The 20,257-nt window shown below is 48.4% G+C and overlaps 1 protein-coding gene across 1 annotated transcript in view; it reads left to right on the top strand.

The window, feature by feature from the left end:
* Window positions 1-287: 287 nt before the first annotated feature.
* Window positions 288-20,257, top strand: part of Acvr1b (activin A receptor type 1B) — a 37,542-nt gene continuing 17,572 nt past the window's right edge. Inside the window, exon 1 of the mRNA XM_059246956.1 lies at window positions 288-428. Within this exon, the coding sequence (XP_059102939.1) occupies window positions 338-428 (91 nt within the window). The 5' untranslated portion in view covers window positions 288-337. The remainder of the gene's footprint in view (window positions 429-20,257) is intronic.

Raw genomic sequence — 20,257 nt, 5'->3', positions numbered from 1 at the left:
CCACCGCGCGGCAGCGGGCGGGAGGAGGCCGCGGGACCCCGCCTCCCCGGCCCTCCGCTCGGCTCGGGCTCCGCACCGGCGCGCGAGGTTGGCCGAGGCGAGAACCTCCGCCCCTTTAACAGGGACACTCCCCTTTAAGGCGGGCGCCCGCGCGCACCCGGCCCCGCCCTTTCGGGGGCGCGCGCGGCGGCCGCCGCACCGGCTCCCGGGAGCTCACGTGCCGGCGCGGAGCGAGGGAGCCGGGGGCGCGCGTGCGGGCGGGCGGGCGGAGGGCGGGAGGAGGGAGGCGCCGGGGGCGCGCGCGCGCGCTGGGCGCTGGGCTGCAGCGGCGGTTACTATGGCGGAGTCGGCCGGAGCCTCCTCCTTCTTCCCCCTTGTTGTCCTCCTGCTCGCCGGCAGCGGCGGGTCTGGGCCCCGGGGGAGCCAGGGTGAGTCCCGGGCTGGGGGGTGACGGGGGACGGCGCGGGATGCAGAGGGCCAGGCGAGGCCTCGCGCCCGCCGTGGGGCTCGGGCGCGCCCCCTCCCCAGCCGCTCAACATGGCCGGGCGGGGGGCGCGGAGGGCCGGGGCGGCCGGGGGTCAGCCTTGGGGACCCGCGCGCTCTTCCAGGCGGAGCCCGACCGGGGCGCTCCGGGGGGTCGCGCTTCCAGCACCCTCTCGGCTCCCTCGGCTCCCAGCCCCAGGCTCCCTGGAGATGTGGAGGTCCCCGGCTCCTGCCCTTCAGCACGTCCGTGCAGGGGGGGTTATTCCCTGCCAGCAGATGCTCCTGGGGGCGCCTTTCCTCCCGCCAAGATTGTGGGGTTCGGCGAGGGGGGAGCTTGTTTCTCCGAGGTGACCTGATGCCGAGAGCTCACGCGTACCCTAGGCTACAAGGGTAGGGGGGGGTCTCTAACCTTCCCATCAGCTTGGGGCGCCCCTCCCCTCCCTCCCCTGCCACCCTGATGTTCAAGGCACCGGAGTCACAGTTCCCCTTCCTTCGCTCACTCCCTTGGTTCTGCAGGGCAACCCCCCCCCCCCACCACCACCACCTCGGATATGCATGCCTGTAAAGCTGTTTGGAGGAAATGGGGCGAGCAGGCCCCTAAACCTTTTTGGAGCTTGGCCTCAGAACCACGCCAACCCTGGGAAACCTAGTTTCCCAGCTGTTAATCTGAATCTAGGTGTATTTGTGTTTGCTTTGCTCCTGGCCTCCCCCACCCCGCCCCAGGGGGCCCATTCAGTTAATCACTTTGAGAATGCTTTTCAGGTGAAATCCTGGAACATCTTCCAACCCCCCACCCCACCCCAGTTATTTAAAGACCCCACCACTGGGCCATCTCCCTCGTCCCTGGTTAGTACTTCTGCCGTGGCACACAGTCCCTCCCAGCACCCCCCCCCCCACACACACACCTCCCTTACCTTCCTACCCTCGGGGCCTTGTGCTGGCCAGGCTCACCCCCACCTTTCCCACTACTGAGGTGGAGACAAGTCTCTGGGACACTCCACTGGCTGTGTTGTTTATGAGGCATTTGGGGCTGGGAAGAGCACACGAAACCCTAAAATATTTCATTTGATAGTATCCTCAAATGTGTCTTGGCATTGGGGTTGCAGATGAAGGTTATAGTTGGCAGTGCCATGGAAGCGATTATTGACCCACAGATGGATATGGTGAGGCAGTTAGGATTGGACTGCTCCCATTGTACAAAGCCTGATGCTTTGCCTCTCAGCGGCCCCCAACCTTCCAGCAATGGGAGATCGTGTGTGTGTGTGGGGGGGGGGTCACACACACACACACACACACACACACACACACACACACCACGATTCTCAGGTGGGTCTTGGTTTAGTAACCCAGACCCTCAGGAGAAGACACCATGCTACTTTGGAGTCTCAAAAACAAGTTCATTATCTCCTGCTTGGACGTATTCTCTCCCACAGTGCTGGGGCTTGTGCATCGGGTCTTTGTTCACTGGCTAATGCTTCTGTTAGGCTGTGCTGTGTCCTCTGGGGTTGCTGCTCCGTCATAGGTAACTGTGTGGTGGAGCCTGAGAAACGAGTTGGAGGGTACGAACACTGGTGGGGAGAGAATGGTTTTCATAAATCAGAGTGTTTGCTGGGCCTGATGGGCCATGCGTCTGGAACGTGTACGGTGCTGTTTCTCTAGTTGGAGAGTAAAAACAAGGAGTCTGTCATGTTATGTGTATAAATAAATCTTTAAGTCCCTCCAGTGGAATTCATACCCTGCCTCTGACATCTCCAAGATTTTGAAGCAGTGGTTCCCTACTGATTTGGTGTATCTGTCTGTGGGTTTTTCTTGTTGCTAACGTAGTTAAGAATGTTTAATTGGTAATCCAACTGGTTCTGAATGCAGTAGAATTCAGTTGGTTGTTTTTGTTTTGTACCCTCCCTAAAATGGATGTTTGTTAGGGTGAGTGGGTATGATAGGGAACTGGGTCCTTTTTTTTTTTTTTTTTTTTTTTTTTTTGGTAAATGGGAAATTCAGTTGTGTGTCCAGTAAACATTCTCCAAGGCCTTTAAACTTCTTGGCCAGACACTGTAGTTTTTTCCGGGACACGTTGAGTTGCCAATAGTGCATGCTACAGAGACCACTGTTGCAAAAGTCTTAAAGTAAAACGTCACTTCTGGGAAAGTAGAGGCTGGGATAACAAGTTGATTTTTTCCCCTCCCCTGCATTTCCTATACAGTGCTGCTCTGTGTGGGCTGGGGAAGTGACAGCCAGGCAGTTCTCATGCCTGGGGTGTGGACACCATGTGAGGGCAGCAAGAGATAGGTGTTCTATTAATTAATGAAAGCTGGGGCTTTGTACCAAGCCAGTGATAAGGACAATGATGTCACCCTGAAACAGCATCCATTTGCTAGGTGTATGTGTTTTAAGACCTGTCTTAGGAATTTTCACATTAGTATTATAAAATGTAAAATTAAGTTAGTAGCAGAACATGACATTCATTTTTTAAAGGCAGAAAGCGGCAAGAGAGGCGTTTGAGGTTCTGATAGGAACATTTTGCATTTCTGCGAACAGCCTAAAAATGTAATCCCAATCCAAGCCTTGTAACTTTGTTGAGTGGGCATGGATTTGAAGTGCAGTGGAAGAGATCTTCTGTGGAGGGAAAGGGAGCCTCTGATTAGCTTGTTCAAACAGCTCCTGGGGCAGATGTGATAAAGCACATTAAAATGGTTACTCTGGTTAAAGGTTAGAACCAGATGGAGGGAGGAGGCTGGTGCTCAGAGAACTTTGTTTCCTTACAGGTTGTCCTTGAACAAGTAACTTCACCTGTTACTGCCTCAACTTTTCCCCTGGAAATAAGAAAATACTGTGTGTCACTCTTATTGGGACGTTTGTGAGGCTCTGACTTACTGATAGCCAGTTGGCAGGGAGGTATTTTTAGACACTGTTTCTGACTTTGGTGAATAAGCAATGTTGGGTTACTTTTTATCTTATGGGGCAGAATAACATACTTTGATTGATAGACACACCACATGTCAGTGTGGCTCATTTCTTATTTTGCTTTTTGGTAGCCAGGGTTCATATTTCCTCTAGTTGATTTCTGCCTGTGGCAGGCTTTTTCCTCATAGGCCAGGCGGCATACCTGGGCTAGTCAAAGACAGGCCGAGGGAGTGACCTGCTTTAGGCTTTATTGGTTGGCAATGTTATGCAACTCTGGGTGTGTTTATGGTACTATGTAAATGTTACATAAGAACATGGAGACTGAGAGGTGGCCGGGATGGTGGCTGTGAATACAGGAAGGTTAGACTGAGGACTCCAGCCAGAAGGACCTTGGGAGTCTGCAGGCAGTAGGGGAAGAAGCTGTGCTTCATTTTCCTCCCAAACTCCTTTCAGATGATTGTGCCTTTCAGGGGGACTGCTGTGTTATAAATAGGTTTATTCTCCACCGGTGAGCTAATTGTAACCTTGCTACCAAAATATGATTCAGTAAAGAGGAGCGGGAGAGGAGGGACACACTGCTGCTTCCAGCGTGTCCTGTTGAGGCTGCATGTTGCATTTTGGAACATGAGTTGAATTGCGTTGCAGCCTGTTCTAAGTACCCAGGAGTACAGGGTGTCGTGGGGGAATGGCATTCTCTCTCAGCTCATGACACTTTAGATCCTCTTTATTTTTGAAGGTTAAATTAGAATACTGATATGGTTATTGTATTTTAATTTTAAAATCTGTTTCTGAAGTTTGCCTTGGAACAGCAGTCAACAATAATTCTGAGATCCTGCCTCTTTGTGCTGAGTTCTTGTGTTGTCTGTTATGAGGGCATTATTTCCTTTTCCTCTCCATAGTTACACAGAGTCTTGGCCATCCTCCTCATCAGGCCTACGGTGCTGGCTGAGCTGCAGGTATCCCCAGCCATCAGCCCCACCTAGACTCGGGATGCGCACAGCCTTGGAGCATCTGCTCTCTGGCACTTGGCTTCTGCAGTCTGACTTGAATTTCTCAGTTTGCTCCATGACTGGGTTTGAGTACCTGCTCTCTGTTTCTGCTCATCTCAGTGTTCCCACCCATGCATGGCTTCCCTGAGCCTGGACTCGAGAGGTGCCGTCTCCATCCACTCTTGTCTACCGTGTCCCTTCCGGCTTCCGTCCAGGATAAGTGGGACATGGAGCAAGCTCCTTCCCTTCTCTACACCTGCCAGAGTTTGGTTCAGCAGTGACGTTTTCCACTCCAGCAGGTCTTACTCTCCCTCCAGATTGCAGAGGTAGTATCACTTGAGGCCATGTAGTCGTCTTTTCTTTTTTTTTCTCTTTGAGACAGGGTTTCTCTGTGTAGCCCTGGCTATCTTGAAACTTGCTCCATAGACCAGGCTAGATCTGCCTGCCTCTGCCTCCCGAGTCTGTAATGGTCTCTTCTTCCTCCTCCTCCTCTTCTTTCTATTCAGTCTCAACCTCGAATTTGTCCTACTGAATATTGTGGATTTAACATAATAAAAGTAACAAATATCACATCGCCTCTAATATCTGCATAGTTACATATAGGAGATTTCTTTATTCATTCAGTTGGGTGTGTGCCTAGAACTGCTTTTGGCATGAGGAAATAACACAGAATAAGATGAACAAAAGTTCCCATATCCCTACTGTTGTGGAACTTAAAATCACTGTGGCTTAAACTAAAAATAATTAAGTAGATACAATTACTGGCTGAGTGTTGTGAGGAAGATGGACTAGAGTGTGCCCAGAGTGGCCCTTCCATCCTCTGCTTCACTGTGTGCTCTGTAAAGCCGGCCTGAGACTGCTTGGGAGTTAGGGTCTATAAAGTGGCCAGGGAAGTAGCCTCATCATCAGGTGACCCATAGATAACCTTGTCTTCTGTATAGACACCTTATTTAATACATATTGTTGGGGTATAACATGGAGCTCTTGCCTGAATAGAGATTACGCATGCATCATTCTCTCTAAGGCATACATGTCACTTGTCTTGTGCTTGGGAACACCAGACACCCCTTCAGCACTATGCTTGGGGACCGTTTTACATACAAAGTCATCAATGAAAAGTATGGCAGGATTATCCTGCCAAAGAGGCCATGTGTTTACAGTGTGAGAGCCAGAAGAGCAGAGGGTCGCCTTGTTTGACCTCCAGTGGGAACGCGTGTGTTGGGCTGCTCAGGTCTCACTGCTCTGTATGAGTCCTCAAATGGCCAGGAAAGTGCTGCAAGCATTGCGTTTGGGGTCACAGATAACTTTTAGCAAGTAGGCAAATTCTACGCATAGAATCAGACTCAGGATGATCAATTTCATTAGCTAAATGTTCTAGAGATAAGTTACGTCATGTAAACGTTTAAGGACACCTTTTTGTGTGTATGGTGTACACACATGTGTGAGCAGGCACACTTGTTTGTGCATGTATATATGGGGGCCAGAGATTGATGCCAAGTGTTTTCCCCATCATTGTCCACCTTATTTTTGGAGACAGGGCCTCTCGGATAGACTAGCTGGCCAGCAAGCCCGCAGGGTCTGGCTGTTTCCCTGCCAGTCCTTAGGTTACAGACGTGGCGTTTACGTGGGTGCTGGGTTTCTGAACTCAGGTTCTTATGCGTTCATAGGGAACAGCTGTCACTGAACCGTCTCCCTAGTCCCTAAGGTCCCTCATGGTGTCACTGCCCCTGAGTCTTTATTGGTTTTTGGCAGTGCTGGGGATGGAACCCAGGGTCTCATGAATACTGGTCAAGCACTATACCACTGGGCTACATTCCCAGCCCCCAGAACTGTAAGGCGCATACCTAGATGAAGTACACACCAAGTGTGTCCTGTTGATGCGCACACGCCTTTAGCACTGGGTGACACCTTCAGTGCACCGGGCATTAGCATGGCTGCCTTTCCTCACCATGCCTACCTCTGCCACATGAGATGGACAGTGGACAGCGAAGGGGATTGAGCGTCCTGTAGCCACCCGGTTTCCCGCAGGGCCCTGGGACTTGATGTCTCACCTGTGCCCAGTCACTCTCTAACACTGGTGGTGTTGCTACTACTGCCAACTGGGGACTTGACGGATAGGTCTCAGCTGATGCTCAGGTAGGTGGGCGTGATGATTTCTCAGTCCGTTGCAGAAAGGAAATCAGAGATACTCCAGCTGGCTTGGAAGCCACCACCCATGTTATGAACTTCCCATCCCAACAAGCACGTGGCTGGCAGACAGACTAGGAGTTGAGAGTGAAAACCAGGGCTGAGTCCTGGATTTGCCAGGCAGTGGATCTTACAACAACCATTAAACTTGGAAGAGAACCTCATCTTAGAGGAGAATCCGACCTTAGCTGACACAGTCTCGCTGTGCTTGGACTCTGACCTGTAGAAACTGAAATAGTAAGGAGGTGTTTCTTGTTTTTTTAAATATGTGTGTGGTGAGTCAGACAGCAGTGGGGAAAGGGAGACAATGGGGGTGATGAGAATAGCCAGGATGGGTTCAGTCACCCAGGATGGGTTCAAGGATGTGGCCCAGTAGCTCAGCATCCCATTGCTAAATGTGAAAGTCCTTTCAGTGATGTGCTGGCATATGTCGTACTCCCAGCAGCCAGGAGGCTGAGGCTGGAGGATCACCCTGAGTTCAGGGCTGGCCTAGAATTTATATGGAGCGAAAATGGGATTTGTGTGCTTTCCAGATTAGGTTGCGTTGAATGCTGAGGAGTTTCTAAGAATTTGTGGAGGAGCCCCTCTGCCCCCGTCCCCAGGCCTCCTTAGGATGTGTTTGTGTCCTGCACTTCAGTGCAGCAGTGTTCGTTCCTGGAAACCTGGGCATGCCTGGCCCAGAGCTGAGTTAAGAGGGCTATCCTTGCCCTTCAGCACTTTTCTTCGCTAGTTGGAATTCCAGTGGAACTGCTGTTCAGAGCCTCCTCACTCACTGGGGTGACAGTGGCAATAAAAGCATCTCATCTGCTGGAAGTGCAGCTCCTGGCACTGAGCTGAGCTCCAAGTTGTGTCTTTACTCCATGCACCTTAAGAGGTGGGCAGCGCCCGGGTGGTGGACCCTGGAGCATGTGCCCTGCTGAAGTGCTCTAACCCAGCCCCCCTCGGGCTTCCTCCAGCTTCTGCTGCTGCGGGGTTTTACCTGCTCTGGCCTACGGCCCCCTGCCTCCGTGTTTCGAGGCTCCACCCCAGGCCCCTAGATAGGCATCGTCAGTGCCATCTGGCCCTGGTCTCTGCTGCCCTGGTCTCTAGCTGGAACCCTGACACTGTTATGGGCATTGTCATTCAGTGTAGGCCTAGTATGCCTTGTATTTTTATGGCCCCATGCCCTTCCTGTTCCTTCTCTCCTCTCTCCTTCTCTTCCTAGCTAAATACAACGTTCCAGGGAATTCCATCCTCCTGTGCCTTAATGGTCAGCTCCTTTCCTTATGGTAGTGCTGGTGGGGGCACATGGCTTAGGGTTCTGCTCTCTGACCTTCAAACAGTGGGCCCTTCCGCTGGGCATAGAACCTGGTGGGTTTTAAGTAGTTAATAAATTTGTTTGATTGAATTTGTTCATTTTCCATCCTCTCAGTAAAATCCTAGGTAAATAATTCCAATTCTGTCTTGCTGTAATTTATTCGATTTTAATTCTTGTTTAAGTGTGTGTGGCTGTTGTGCCTGCATGTCTGCGTATGTACTTCAGGTGTGCCTGATATCTTTGGAGGCCAAAAGCGGGTGTTGGAACCCCTGGAACTAGAGTAACAGATGGTGGTGAGCTGCCACGGGGGTGCAGGGAACCAAATCCAGGTCCCCGCAAGGGCAGCGGATGCTCTTCTGAGCCATCTCTCTGGCCCCATGTTCTATTGTGTTTTGTTTTATTTTGTTCTTTCAAACGTCACTCAAAAATGCTGCGGATATTTGTGAGTTACTTGGACATAATCATCTCTCTTCCTACCTCACCTCTGATTCCTGTGTGTGGTATTACACATCCATTTTATTGCAGCCAAATGAACTTAATCTCGGCCTCATTGGTTTCTGCCTGTTGGTTGATTTTGTTGTTTCTCCTGCATTACCCTCGTTGACAGAAACAGTTACCCTCTCGATCCTTCCCTCACAAGTGTGAGGTCGCTGCTCTGCTTACACTGTGGTAAGTGGGTGAGGAAGAGAACACCCGGGATAAATATCCCCCCTGCTCTAATGAGCCAGAAATGTGTCTACGTAAGTGTAGCCAAAACAAACAAACAAAACTCCACTTGCTTTCTGTGTTTGTTGTAAACTAAGTTAAGGAGAAAAACCGAGTTGCTGAATGTTCAACTGCGAGCTGAGTCTGCAGCGTGTTTAGGTCTGGAGCTTTGCGCATGCCCCTCCTAGTCAGGCCTGTGGAGTTTTCTCCTGCCTTCTCCTGGGCAGCAGGTGGGCCCTTGTGTGAAGTTTGGGTATTTACCATCCGTCATAAATTAAACTGCAGTGGCAGGTCTCCTTAGCATAAACATCAAACATCTCTTCTGAGTGAGAACAAAGCTTTCATTCTCTACACCCGAGGCTTAAAGTTGAACTTGTTTAAACAGCTCTCTGGGCTTGGGTTTGTCTCCAAGCAGATCTCAGAAAGGGCAGCTCACAGAGTGGTGTGGTATGGGGCTGCCTTTCCAGACACCTTTCTCTTATGCAAACTCCATTCCAAGATCTTTTCTGAGATCTGGAGTCAAATGCCAAGTTTATTAAACATCTTTATTGTTAAACAGATGGGGTTTGCCCCCAATACAAAAGCTCCCTTTATTAAGCCAGTCACGTTTTTTCATAAGTGGTTTTCTACCAGCGATTCTCTGGATCCCACCAAGTGCATTGTGGCTTTGACTGTGTTGTGTCTCAGCACTCAGAACTTTTTGTCTTGTTTTAAAATTTACTTTTGATGAAAATGAAATTTGGGAGGGGGTAGCCAATAATGTGTAATTGCTTTGCTGATGCAAGATTTTTCTACTCAGTGTAGTTGGAACTTTGGGGCTCAGTGTCTGTCCCCAGTCACTGCCTTCCCACCTTTTTCTCCCCTAAGCAAACCAAACATTACCTCTGTTTGTGACAGTTCAGGGTTGGATACCTCTGTTCAGATTTCCTTATGGTTTTTTCTTTTTAATTATTTATTTGTCAGGGAGGGGCACTTGTTCCCAGGTCTGTATGTGGAGGTGAAAGGACAACCTTCAGGAGGCCATTCTTTCCTTCTACTGTGAGAGTCACAGGCATCAGGCTAGACAAGAAATGCTTGTATCAGCTGAGTCATCCCACTGGCCCCCAGTTCAAGATTTTCATAACTGTTTCGGCAATTGTTTAGATCTGTAGTTATTGTTTTTCGTATTTTAAGCAGTGGGTAAAATGACAGTATAGGGGGCTGGGAGTGTAGGTCAGTTGGTAGAGTCCTTGCCTAATATGGAGAAAGCCTAGCACCTGATAAAACTGCATGTGGTGGGTGGTACATGACTGTAATCCCAGCACTCAAGGCTAGCCTGGAACGTCTGAGATCCTCTCAAAAGTAAAAAGAGCCTGGGTAGGGGATAGCACATGTCCTTAACCCAGCACTCAGGATCAAGTCAGGTGGATCTGTGAGTTCGAGACCATCCTGATCTAAATAGCAAGTTCTGAACCAGACAGGGCTACACAGTGAGACCCTCTCTCAATAAGGGCTGGAGAGATGGCTCAATGTTTAAGAGCACTTGTTGCTCTTAGAAAGGACCTAGGTTCAATTCCCAGTGCCCATGTGATGGTTCACAACCATTTGTAACTCCAGTTATAGTGGATCTGATGTCTTCTTCTGACCTCCATGGCCACCAAGCACGTATTTGGTACACAGATGTGTGTGTGTGTGTGTATGCCAGCAAAATACACATAAAATTAATAAATCTAATATAAATAAATAACATGACAATCTAGAAATGCATGTAACTTACTGGGCTGAAATTTATCAAACATGGTGTTGGTCTGACTTGGTATTACTGAGTTTACCAGATACTGTGCTAGATAGATAGAGAAGGTGACAGGACCCTGGCTGCCCTTCTTGTGGAGGTCAGAGATTCTTGGGACTTGGTAGAAGACCTAGATAACACTTGGAAAAGCACTGTGCCTCAGATATTTTTCCTATGCACACATAAGGATTTTTGTTTTGTTTTGTACCTGAGATTATGTCGCACATTTTGCTTTGGGTGTGTGGATTTATGGTAGTTTTAAATTGTTATCAAATACATATAGCAGAATTCACTTATTTTAACCACTTGAAAGCATACACTTGGTGGCATTAAAGCCTTTTGTAATATCCAAACTATCACCATTATGGGAGTCTCAAAAGTTTTTCATTACTCCGAAAGAAAACTTTTAATGAGAAAACTCATTAATCAGTGCCGCGGTACCCTTACTAACACCTTCCCGCCCCAAGTCCATGTTTGGGCACTTCATCTAATGGAACCACATGCCATGGTTTCTCTTCTCTGCAGTGTTTCCAGGATTCATCCGTATTGTAGTGTGTGTGATTGCTTCCTTCCTGTGGCTGAGTAATGACTCCACTGTATGAATGCACTGCATTGCTTATCCGCTCATCATTTGATGGGCATTTGGAATTTTTTGTGACTATTTGTATACGTAATTTTGTTTTCAGTTTCTTTTCAGTAAATAGCTAAGAATAGACTTGGCTAGGTTATGTGGTAATCTACTGGACTACATGGTGGTTCTGTTTCTCTTACCAAGGAACAATCAGATAGTGTTCTGTAGTGCTGTAATAATACTTGTTTTTTGATTTTTTCCTGTGGGGGTGGGGGTGCACATGTGGAAGTTAGGGCAGTCTTTGGGAGTCAGTGGTCTTCTACTGTGAGGGTCCCGGGAACCAAACTCAGGTGGCTAGCTCCTTTTCTCACGGAGCCATCTTGCTGGCTTGTTTTGATTTGTTTGTTTGCTTGTTTGTTTTTCAAGACAGGGTCTCTCTGTGTAGCCCTGGCTGTCCTGGAACTCCTCTATAGACCAGGCTGGCCTCTGCCTCCCGAGTGCTTTGTTTTGTTTTATGGTTTTAGGCTAGGTCTTGCTATGTAGCCCACACTGACCTGGGATTTACAGCCCTCCTGTCCACCTCCTAAGCACTGGCTTACAAGTGGAGTTAGTTTATTTGTTGGTTTGTTTTTGTTCCCTAGCCTCTCCCCTTTAGTTAATTTGCTGAGGAGACATTTTTTCTTTTGAATGTTCTAGGCACAACTGTTGAAAAGCAGTTGCTCATAGATGTATGGTTTTGTTTCTGGACCCTCAATTTTTTAATCTGTAAATCTGTCCTTGTGCCAGCAGTGGATAAGTATGGATTTGTGGAGAGTGTGAGATTGGGAAATGTGAGTCCTTCAGCTTTGTTCTTTCCTTCTGCCCTCTATGATTGTCTTGACTGTTGAGGATCCCTTGTAATTTATGTGAATTTTGCCATCAGCTTTTCTGTCACTGGGTCGGAGGCATTGCCACTTTGAGTAGTAATTGTACTGTCTCATCTCATGTATCATAAGTTTATATGACACAGGGTAACTGGGGCTGCAGCAGTAGCGAAGAGAACATGCACTGCTCTTGCAGAGGGTGTGGCTCCTTCACCCTCTGCAGGCGGCTCACAAGTGCCTGTAACTCCAGGTCCAGGAGAGCTGATGCCCTCTGCTGGCCTTTGAGGGCACCTGCACTCATGAGCACATACCAACACACAGATACAACTACACATGATTAAAAATAAAATAAATCATATATATATATATATATATGAATGATAGCTAGGCATAGGCTCACGCCTTTAATCCCAGCACTCAGGAGGCAGAGGCAGGTGAGTTCGAGACCAGCCTAATCTACATAGTGAGTTGTAGGACAGCCAGAGCTACGTAGTGAGGCCTTGTCTTGACAAATAAATAAATAAAATGTGTATATGATGATGTATTTAATATACATTATGTAGAATTTATATCTTGGAGGAACAAATTAGATTTCCCAATTTTTTTGTATTACTGAATTTATTTTGAAGATTCCTCTTATAACTACATTACTACATTAAAGAAACCCTGGAGAACTATACCTCAAATCCTTAGTAACTAGAGAGCACGGATTGAAGGGCCCTCCAGCTCTGCACCCTGTACTCAGTGATGTTTAAATCGGTCTCGTTCCTACTGCTCCTGTGCTTCGGGTGCTACGGCTCCTGTTCTGGGAGCCCCCATCTTACCTACACCCTGACAGTTTTAAAGAAGGAAAAAGGGATTGTGTAAAGCAAAGAATAAGACGGCTCTAATCACTAGCCTAGCAGTGGTGCACATCTTCAATCCCAGAGTTCAGGAGGCAGAAGCAAGTGGATCTCCAAGTTCAAGGACAGCCAGGGCTACACAGAGTATAGCCTGTCTCACAGAGAAAAGAAAATGTGCACTGGGTCCAGTGGCATGGCTCAGGGTAAAAGCACTTGCCGTGCAAGCCTGATGCCCTGAGTTGAGTCTCCAGAGCCCATAGTGGAAGAAGACCGAAGATTGCCCTTGGGCATGCACATTCCCGCCTCCCTCACCCACACACACATATAGAATAAAATTTTTCAAAAGACAAAGTGCATTAAAAGACCAAAACATAGCATGCAATGTTTATAATTGCTTTAGTAATTTTTACAGTGATTGGATGTTGTACTAAGTAACTGCAGTACGCAGTACTAGGGTGGGGAGGCTTAGTAGTAAGTGAGGGCTTTGAATAACGGCACAGGGTTCTCAACAGCCAGGAAGGACGACTCAGCGTGGGGTGTCAGACTGCAGACCTGTGGGAAGGCGGGCTACCCTGAGGCACAGCGGGAAGGACCCCGAAGACCTCACAAGATCTCGTCCGTATGTGGAACCACTGGGCTGGGAGGAGGGGTAGGATGCTGACCTCCTGACCAGTGTAATGAGCCGGACAAGCCACAGGATCAGATCAGACATGAATGATTACAGACCTTCATTATCAAAGGAGGAGCCTGTTTGTGGGGACTGGCATGATGTCTCTTGCCACTGAGCATGACAAGCTGAGTTTGATCCACTGAGGTCCACATGGGGAAGAGAGCTGCTGGACGCCCTCGGCTCGTTCTCTCACTTCCACATGCCACTGTGGTGTGAATTCGCTCCAGCATGGGGCAGGCGCTCTCTCTCCCCTCTTACATACACTCACATGCATGCAGGAAGATTCACACACAAACAAGCAGGTATTTTAAAGAGCCCACTCTTAAATCTTAGAGCTACTAAGAAAATACATTGAATCCAATCCTGAGTTTTGAATAGACTCTAGTAGATACATAGTCTGAGAGGGAATGCTTCATCTTTGTCAAAAACTGTGCCTGTTGAACTACTGGAAGACAGTGCTGAGGACATGGTGCTTGCAGTAGGGCCTGTCACAGCAGGGGACACCTAGAAGTTATATGTGTCATTAATATCCTAGTTAAAATTTGGCAGACACTGGGCATGGTGGTGCACACCTGGGCATGGTGGTGCACATCTGGGCATGGTGGTGCACACCTGGGCATGGTGGTGCACACCTGGGCATGGCGGTGCGTACCTGGGCATGGCGGTGCGTACCTGGGCATGTTGGTGCGTACCTGGGCATGTTGGTGCGTACCTGGGCATGGCGGTGCACATCTGGGCATGGTGGTGCACATCTGGGCATGGTGGTGCACATCTGGGCATGGCGGTGCACATCTGGGCATGGAATACCTGGAACCCCATCAGTCAAGAGGCTGAGGCATGGGGTTGGGGATTTAGCTCAGTGATAGAGCACTTGCCTAGCAAGTGCAAGGCCCTGGGTTCGATCCTCAGCTCAAAAAAAGAAAGAGAGGCTGAGACAGAAGGAGTTGAAGGATAGCCAGTGCTCCATAGCAAGACCCTGTCTGGAAAAGCCAAGAGATCAGGGCTGGAGAGACAGCTCAGCTCTTAAGAGCACTGGCTGCTCTTGCAGAGGACCCAGATTTGGTTCCCAGCACCCACATCGCAGCTCACACCCATATCTAACTCCAGTTCCAAAGGATCTGACCCGTTCTGGCCTATACGAGCGCCAGGCACATACGTAGTGTATATACGTCCACAGAGGCAAACACTCACACACACAAAATAATAAAAGTAATAAATCTTAAAAGAAGAGCAGTCCCGTGTGAAGACGCATACCTCCCTAGTGCCTGGAAGGGGGATCAGGAATTCAAGGCCAATATTGGCTGTGTGAAACCCATCTCAAAGAAAGAGAGGGGCGTAAAAAAAAAAAAAAAGTGAATTGGATGCAAATGATACCTTCAGATGTAACTGAGTTTACAGAAACTGCAGAGGCGGTACATCCTAAAAGGACACCACTAGGAGCCAGCAAAATTCAGGGTAAACCACCTGGCTTCCTCAGCAAGTGATTTTCCTAAAAGTAATAACATTGGGGTCTAACAGGTTTAAGAGCTTTTGGCAAAGTGCAGTGAAACTTTTTTGGCCCAGATTTGAACAAACCAACTCTGGAAAGTATCTTTTAAGATGATGGACTTGTGAGCACTGAGCGGCACTGGGAGATGTTAGGAGTGCTGTCATTCGTTTGGGTGTAATAATGACAAAGCTGAGCAGTTTCAGATGTAACTTGTACAAGCTTCTCAGAGCTACCCTGGGACCAGCTGCCCTTCTCTGCCCAAACCCTTGGCTGTTAGACTCCAGGCACAGCAGACAGACAGTTTTGGGGCAGTCCATTAGCACTCCCGGAGTAACTGCTTTTCCTTCTACCTTGAAGGACTTTAGCATGGTTGTGATAAATGGTCATTTATTTTGTGTTGGGGGAGGGTGTTCCACAGAAAGTGTTTAGATCAGAGGACAACTTTCTGGATTCCTCTCCTGAGATGTGGAAGTTCCAGGGATCAAACTTGGGTCATCAGGCTTGGCAGCAAGCACCCTGACCTGCTGAGGCTTCTCACCAGTCCAATGGCCATTGTTTGAGCAAATATTTACTGTGAGCCTACTCATATTCAGTCCTGGAGACACAGAGGTGGATGGAGCATAGTCTGTCTCTTTAAATGGCACTTCAGCCGGAACACTGTTATGACCAGGTCCACCTGTTCATAAAGAGATTCCAGAAGGTGCTAGTTGTTCACTGGATCTGTAGTGAAGTTTAAGCTGTGATGAGAGACGACTGTGGTCTGTGGGGTTTCTCTAAGACACGACAGGTTTGGAGCCGTGTGTGTGAGTGTGTGTGTGTGTGTGTGTGTGTGTGTGTGTGTGTATGAGAGAGAGAGAGAGAGAGAAGACAGACAGACAGACAGACAGAGACAGGGTTTCTCCTTGTAGACCTGGCCACCCTGGAACTCGTTCTGTAGACCAAGCTGGTCTTGAACTTAGAGATCTTCCTGCCTCTGCCTCCCAAGTGCTGGGATTAAAGGTGTGCACCACCACTGCCTGACTGATTTGGAGCTTTTTAAGAAGGTAAAGATGTCTATGAACAAAAAGAGTGAGGTGACGGAATAGGAACTGTCATAGACATGCCTTTGAAAAGTAGGGATGGCCAGCTGCAGTGATGTACTTGGAAGGCAGGCGGCTCAGGCTGGAGGCAAGCTGCAGGAAGACTTGGTAAGGTTCTCTGCTCAGGAAAACGAGCAGATTTGACCTAGTGGGGTGAGAATACATTTGCAGGATGGTGAGTTTAACTGGGAAGGTGTTTCCCATGGTCCTGAAAGTTAAGAGTCCTGGTCATTGCCAAGGGGACATTGGAGAATACTGGGGAACTCCTGGTTTGTAAAGTCTGGAGACTGGAGATGTGGCACTATCTCTTTCTTGCTTGTATACTGTTTGTGAGCCCCTTACTTTCTCTAAGGCCTTGTTCTTCATACAGTGGAACAGCTACCCCTGCCTCAGCCCTGAGTTCTGTGGAGACCATGTAAGAGAATGAGGATAACATGGGATAATGGAATCAGTCTGTGTCGTGTGCACTTGGAGCAGCAACAGCTGAAAGCATCACACTGTGCTAGAAAGCTGGTGTCTGTCTGTCTTAATTTTATTGAACTTACTCGCATGGCTCGACAGTGAAGCTCTTTCCTAGCATGCCTGAGGCCCTGGATTCTAAAAGTATAAAGTACCAGCCTATCAGAAAAGAGCACCCACCAGACACAACCCCTCCTGGTTGCTCTAGCTTTGGAACTGTTTAGGTGTGTTCATGGCCGATTCCCAGACAGAACAGGCTGCTGTGCAGCATGCTTCTGACTCTGAGGTTGTTTTGTGGGCATCCCCTAGTAATGGCTTGTGAGGTTGTAAGGCTAAGCTCCTGGTGATTCCTGAGGCTTCCCGGCTGAGCACAGCCTTGAGCATCTTTGTCCTCCTGAGGCTCTGCAGAACCCCAGCCGCCAGAGCCTGCCCAAGCTGAGACTTGGCTTTTCTCAAAACAGCTTTTCTTCTGAATCAAATTTGCATTGACATCCCACCACAAACCACCTTCCAGTCAGACAGACTTTGAACTGTGCTCCCGTCTTGCCGCGGCAGCTTTGTCTTTAGTTCAGGTTTGACTAATTAGAAGACTCGTTAATAAGAAAAAGTCTGTCCATGGAGGGCTGCTCGCGTTCTGACTGCTTTCTTTTCTTTCTTTTTTTTAATTTGCAGTGCTGGGGACCAAACCCAGGGCCTTGCACATGTAGATAAACCTCTACTGCTGAGTGGCATCCTGGCCCTGACTTGTTTACACACACAGTGAGCTGGTACCGCCTCTGTGGTTGCCGCTCCTCGTATATCATGCTTAGTGGTAGAGTAAGGAGCGTTTAGGTGTGCCGTGTTGTCTACACATGTGCAGACTTTGACCCGATGAGTCATCACGAAACATTACAAGGGGCTGTTGTCATTAGCCCAGATTTAGCTTTTCAGGAAGAATTAAATTTAGGACACTAAGTTTATAGTAAGTTCAGAGCATGCTTATACTTTTATTATTGTTTCTTTTGTTTCAGTGAAAAATATTAGCAGGCGAGTAGCCAAGACATGTGTCTTTAAAGGCGTTGGGGAAAGGGCTAGGATGGAGCAGAGCAGGTAGAAACACACAGTGTGCTCTGAAGAGTGACCTGGAAGAGAAGTTGTCACTGGAAAGGCTTGAGAAGACGTCTTGTTCAGTTCCCTTTTCTGGTTAATCATGAGGAAAGTGAGGTTGAGAGAGGTTAGGTGACTTACCCAGAGCCACATAAGCCACAGGACTAGTGAGCAGTTTCTTCCTGAGACTGTGACTTGACATTTCCTAGTTAGTGTAAGAGGCATTTTCCTTGTTTGTGTCTTTTTTTATTTCAATTTTTACATTCAAAGGAGAGTTGGTGTTTATTGAGTACATCCTACCACAAGTTCTTTTACAGTATATTAGTTTATATAGTCCTGAGGTCCTGCTCTACAGTGTCAGCCTAGTACAGTGGGTGGTACAGGAGGCCAGCTGAGTTCAGTCGTGTGGCCAGTGTTAGGACTGGCGTGCAGGCTTCAGGTCTCTGTGACCTGTTACTCCGTGATACCCACTGTTGCTCCTGGTGATGGAAAGTCAGATATTTCAGAGTGTGGGTGGTGGTGATGGTTATCTTCAGAGTGTGGCTGTTGGGACTCGTCACTTGCTCTGCAGAAGGCAGAGATGTCCACAGTGGGTGGAGGGAGCCTTGCTGGGGAGCCCCAGCACTTAGCAGGCCATTGCCTAACTTCCCTCTTGTCTCTGTAAGATAAGTGGTGTTTGTTGGTTGGCTGGTTGAGGCCCAGATAGACTCAGGGACTTGCCCAGCTCCTTATCACAGACCCACGTGGTCATTTTCTAGCTCATCTCGGCCCCTTCTAGCCTAGATTTCCACTTCTCCTCTTTTCTGTCTTACATCGAGATCGTCTAAGTACTTCCCAAAAATAATGAGCCACGTGTGGGCGTGTTCATTCTCCAGAATGAATCACTGTGAACAAGGCCAGCACCAACGAGAAAAGAATAACTCTCAGGAATCAGGGGCTCCTGACTACTTGGCCCACTAATTGATGGACTCTGAAGGGACTGCTTTTTAGAAGGCGGCTGTGGGCTTGGCTGTGTCTCACCAGGCTCAGAATAGTCATCTCTTGAAGTTGTTAATTTCCTTTTCTTGCGTCCCCAAATAGACCCAATGCTGTTCTCTTTGCTGGACGTCACAACATGGGTACTGAGAGGTGTGCTCCCTGTAGGGAACCCCTAAGGGACACAAAAGAGAATCATCAAAGGCGCCTTCTTGGGTTAGCAGGACTCTTGGAGGAAGAAAAGGGGGTCCTGCCAAGTTTTGTGAGACTTGAATAAATTTTAAGTTCTTAAGAGGAGTAAGACAGACAGAGCCTGGCTTGGAGGCCCAGGCCTGTGATCCCAGTACTGTAGAGACAGGAGGGCGGAGGGTTCAAGGCCAGCTGGGCTATGGAGTGAACCAGTCTCAAACAAACAGAAACAGAATGAGAGAATTTGCAACCCAAGTTTGGGAGGAAAGTTTGAAGTTTTCTTTGTCTTGAGACTAGAAGGTTAGCACCGAGGTCCAGGGAAACTTTCTGGAAAAGCTCCTTTTATGACGAGTCCTTGTCTCTCAGCTGCACACTTCAAACGCACTGCCGTAAGAAATAGTGTAGCCTAAGCAGGTAGCTGCATGTTTGGGAATTCGTCTCAGAAGATGGAAATCTCATCAAACACTGTAAAAATACACAGGCCCTATGTGGAAGGGCCCTCTGTCTGCTTGCCTGCTCTCATCTCCCCTCCCCAGTACCTTGTGCCTTATTTACAGTCTGGGGTAGGTTGGGTAGTCTTTGGATTTGTAAAGCTAAGGGATAACTTTGAGAGAGTGGATGAAGAGATGAAGAGGAACTCTTTGTAGCCTAGGCTTTCCTTTGGATTGGCTACAAGCCCTTTTGCTCTAGAGGCTCAGTGTGCAGGTCTTCCCACAGCGTGTGCCATGGAGGTCTCGCGCCCTTTCCCTCCAGCCCCTGGTGAGTGAGTGCCTGCCTCATTCAGCACAGCCAATGCCGGCTTCAGTCTTTAGCTAAGGCTACACTCCTGCCCGTCCCAGGAGGTCAGGGCGAGGTTAGGCTTGGGGAGACAGTAGAGGAGTACCAACTGTCTGTGCTATTCTTGTTAGTCAGATAAATAAAGGATTGCAGATTCCAGGGCTGCTGAACAGCTTTCAGAGGCGCCAAATTCATTGACGGTGATTTCCTGTTGGTGGCACACACTTATGTGTGGTATATACCCAGCAAAACTCACTAATCCTAGTGGGGATTTTGTATACTGCGTAGTTGAAAAAGGGGAAAGGGAGAGAGAGTATGTGTGTGTTGCACACACATGAGTACATGAGTGTACATATGCATGCCAAGTGCTGCCTGAGGCCTTTTGGTATGGGTTAAATTTATTACACACTTTATATGCATGATCTCATTTCTTCCTCACAATAACTTTATGAAGTGGACATTCAAATTCTCTAAGGAGAACATCTTCCTTGGCCCTCATGAGCTGGGTACCAAACATGGACTAAAGGGAGGAGGTGATAATGGAAAGCTTCTCAATGGAAGTGGTAATTGAGCAGAATTTTGAAGGATTTAGGCAGGAAAAAGCCAACAACATTGCAGTGAAAGGCTGTTTGAGAGCATGCATGCCATGTCCTGGAAACTGGGGTGCCTGGTGCCCAAGAAGAGATGGAATGAGACTGGCCCCAAGGAATCTTGGGCAGCTTTGTATGGAATGTGGGGAGCACCTGTTCTCCAAAGGGAAGACTCCATCTACCTTGCAGGATCATTTGGAAAGAGTGGGTGCTTCATCTCTCTTTCACTGGCAGAGAACAAAGCAGTTAGGAATGGTAGGACCTACAGAGCCTTGTCTCTGAGCTAAATGAGGTGCAGAGGTGCCTGCTGAGGCGTCTTTCTGGCCCCAGTTCC

Source organism: Peromyscus eremicus, chromosome 20 (assembly GCF_949786415.1).
Source record: "Peromyscus eremicus chromosome 20, PerEre_H2_v1, whole genome shotgun sequence".
In the NCBI taxonomy this organism is placed as follows: Eukaryota; Metazoa; Chordata; class Mammalia; order Rodentia; family Cricetidae; genus Peromyscus; species Peromyscus eremicus.
This window is presented reverse-complemented; position numbering and strand designations above follow the sequence as displayed.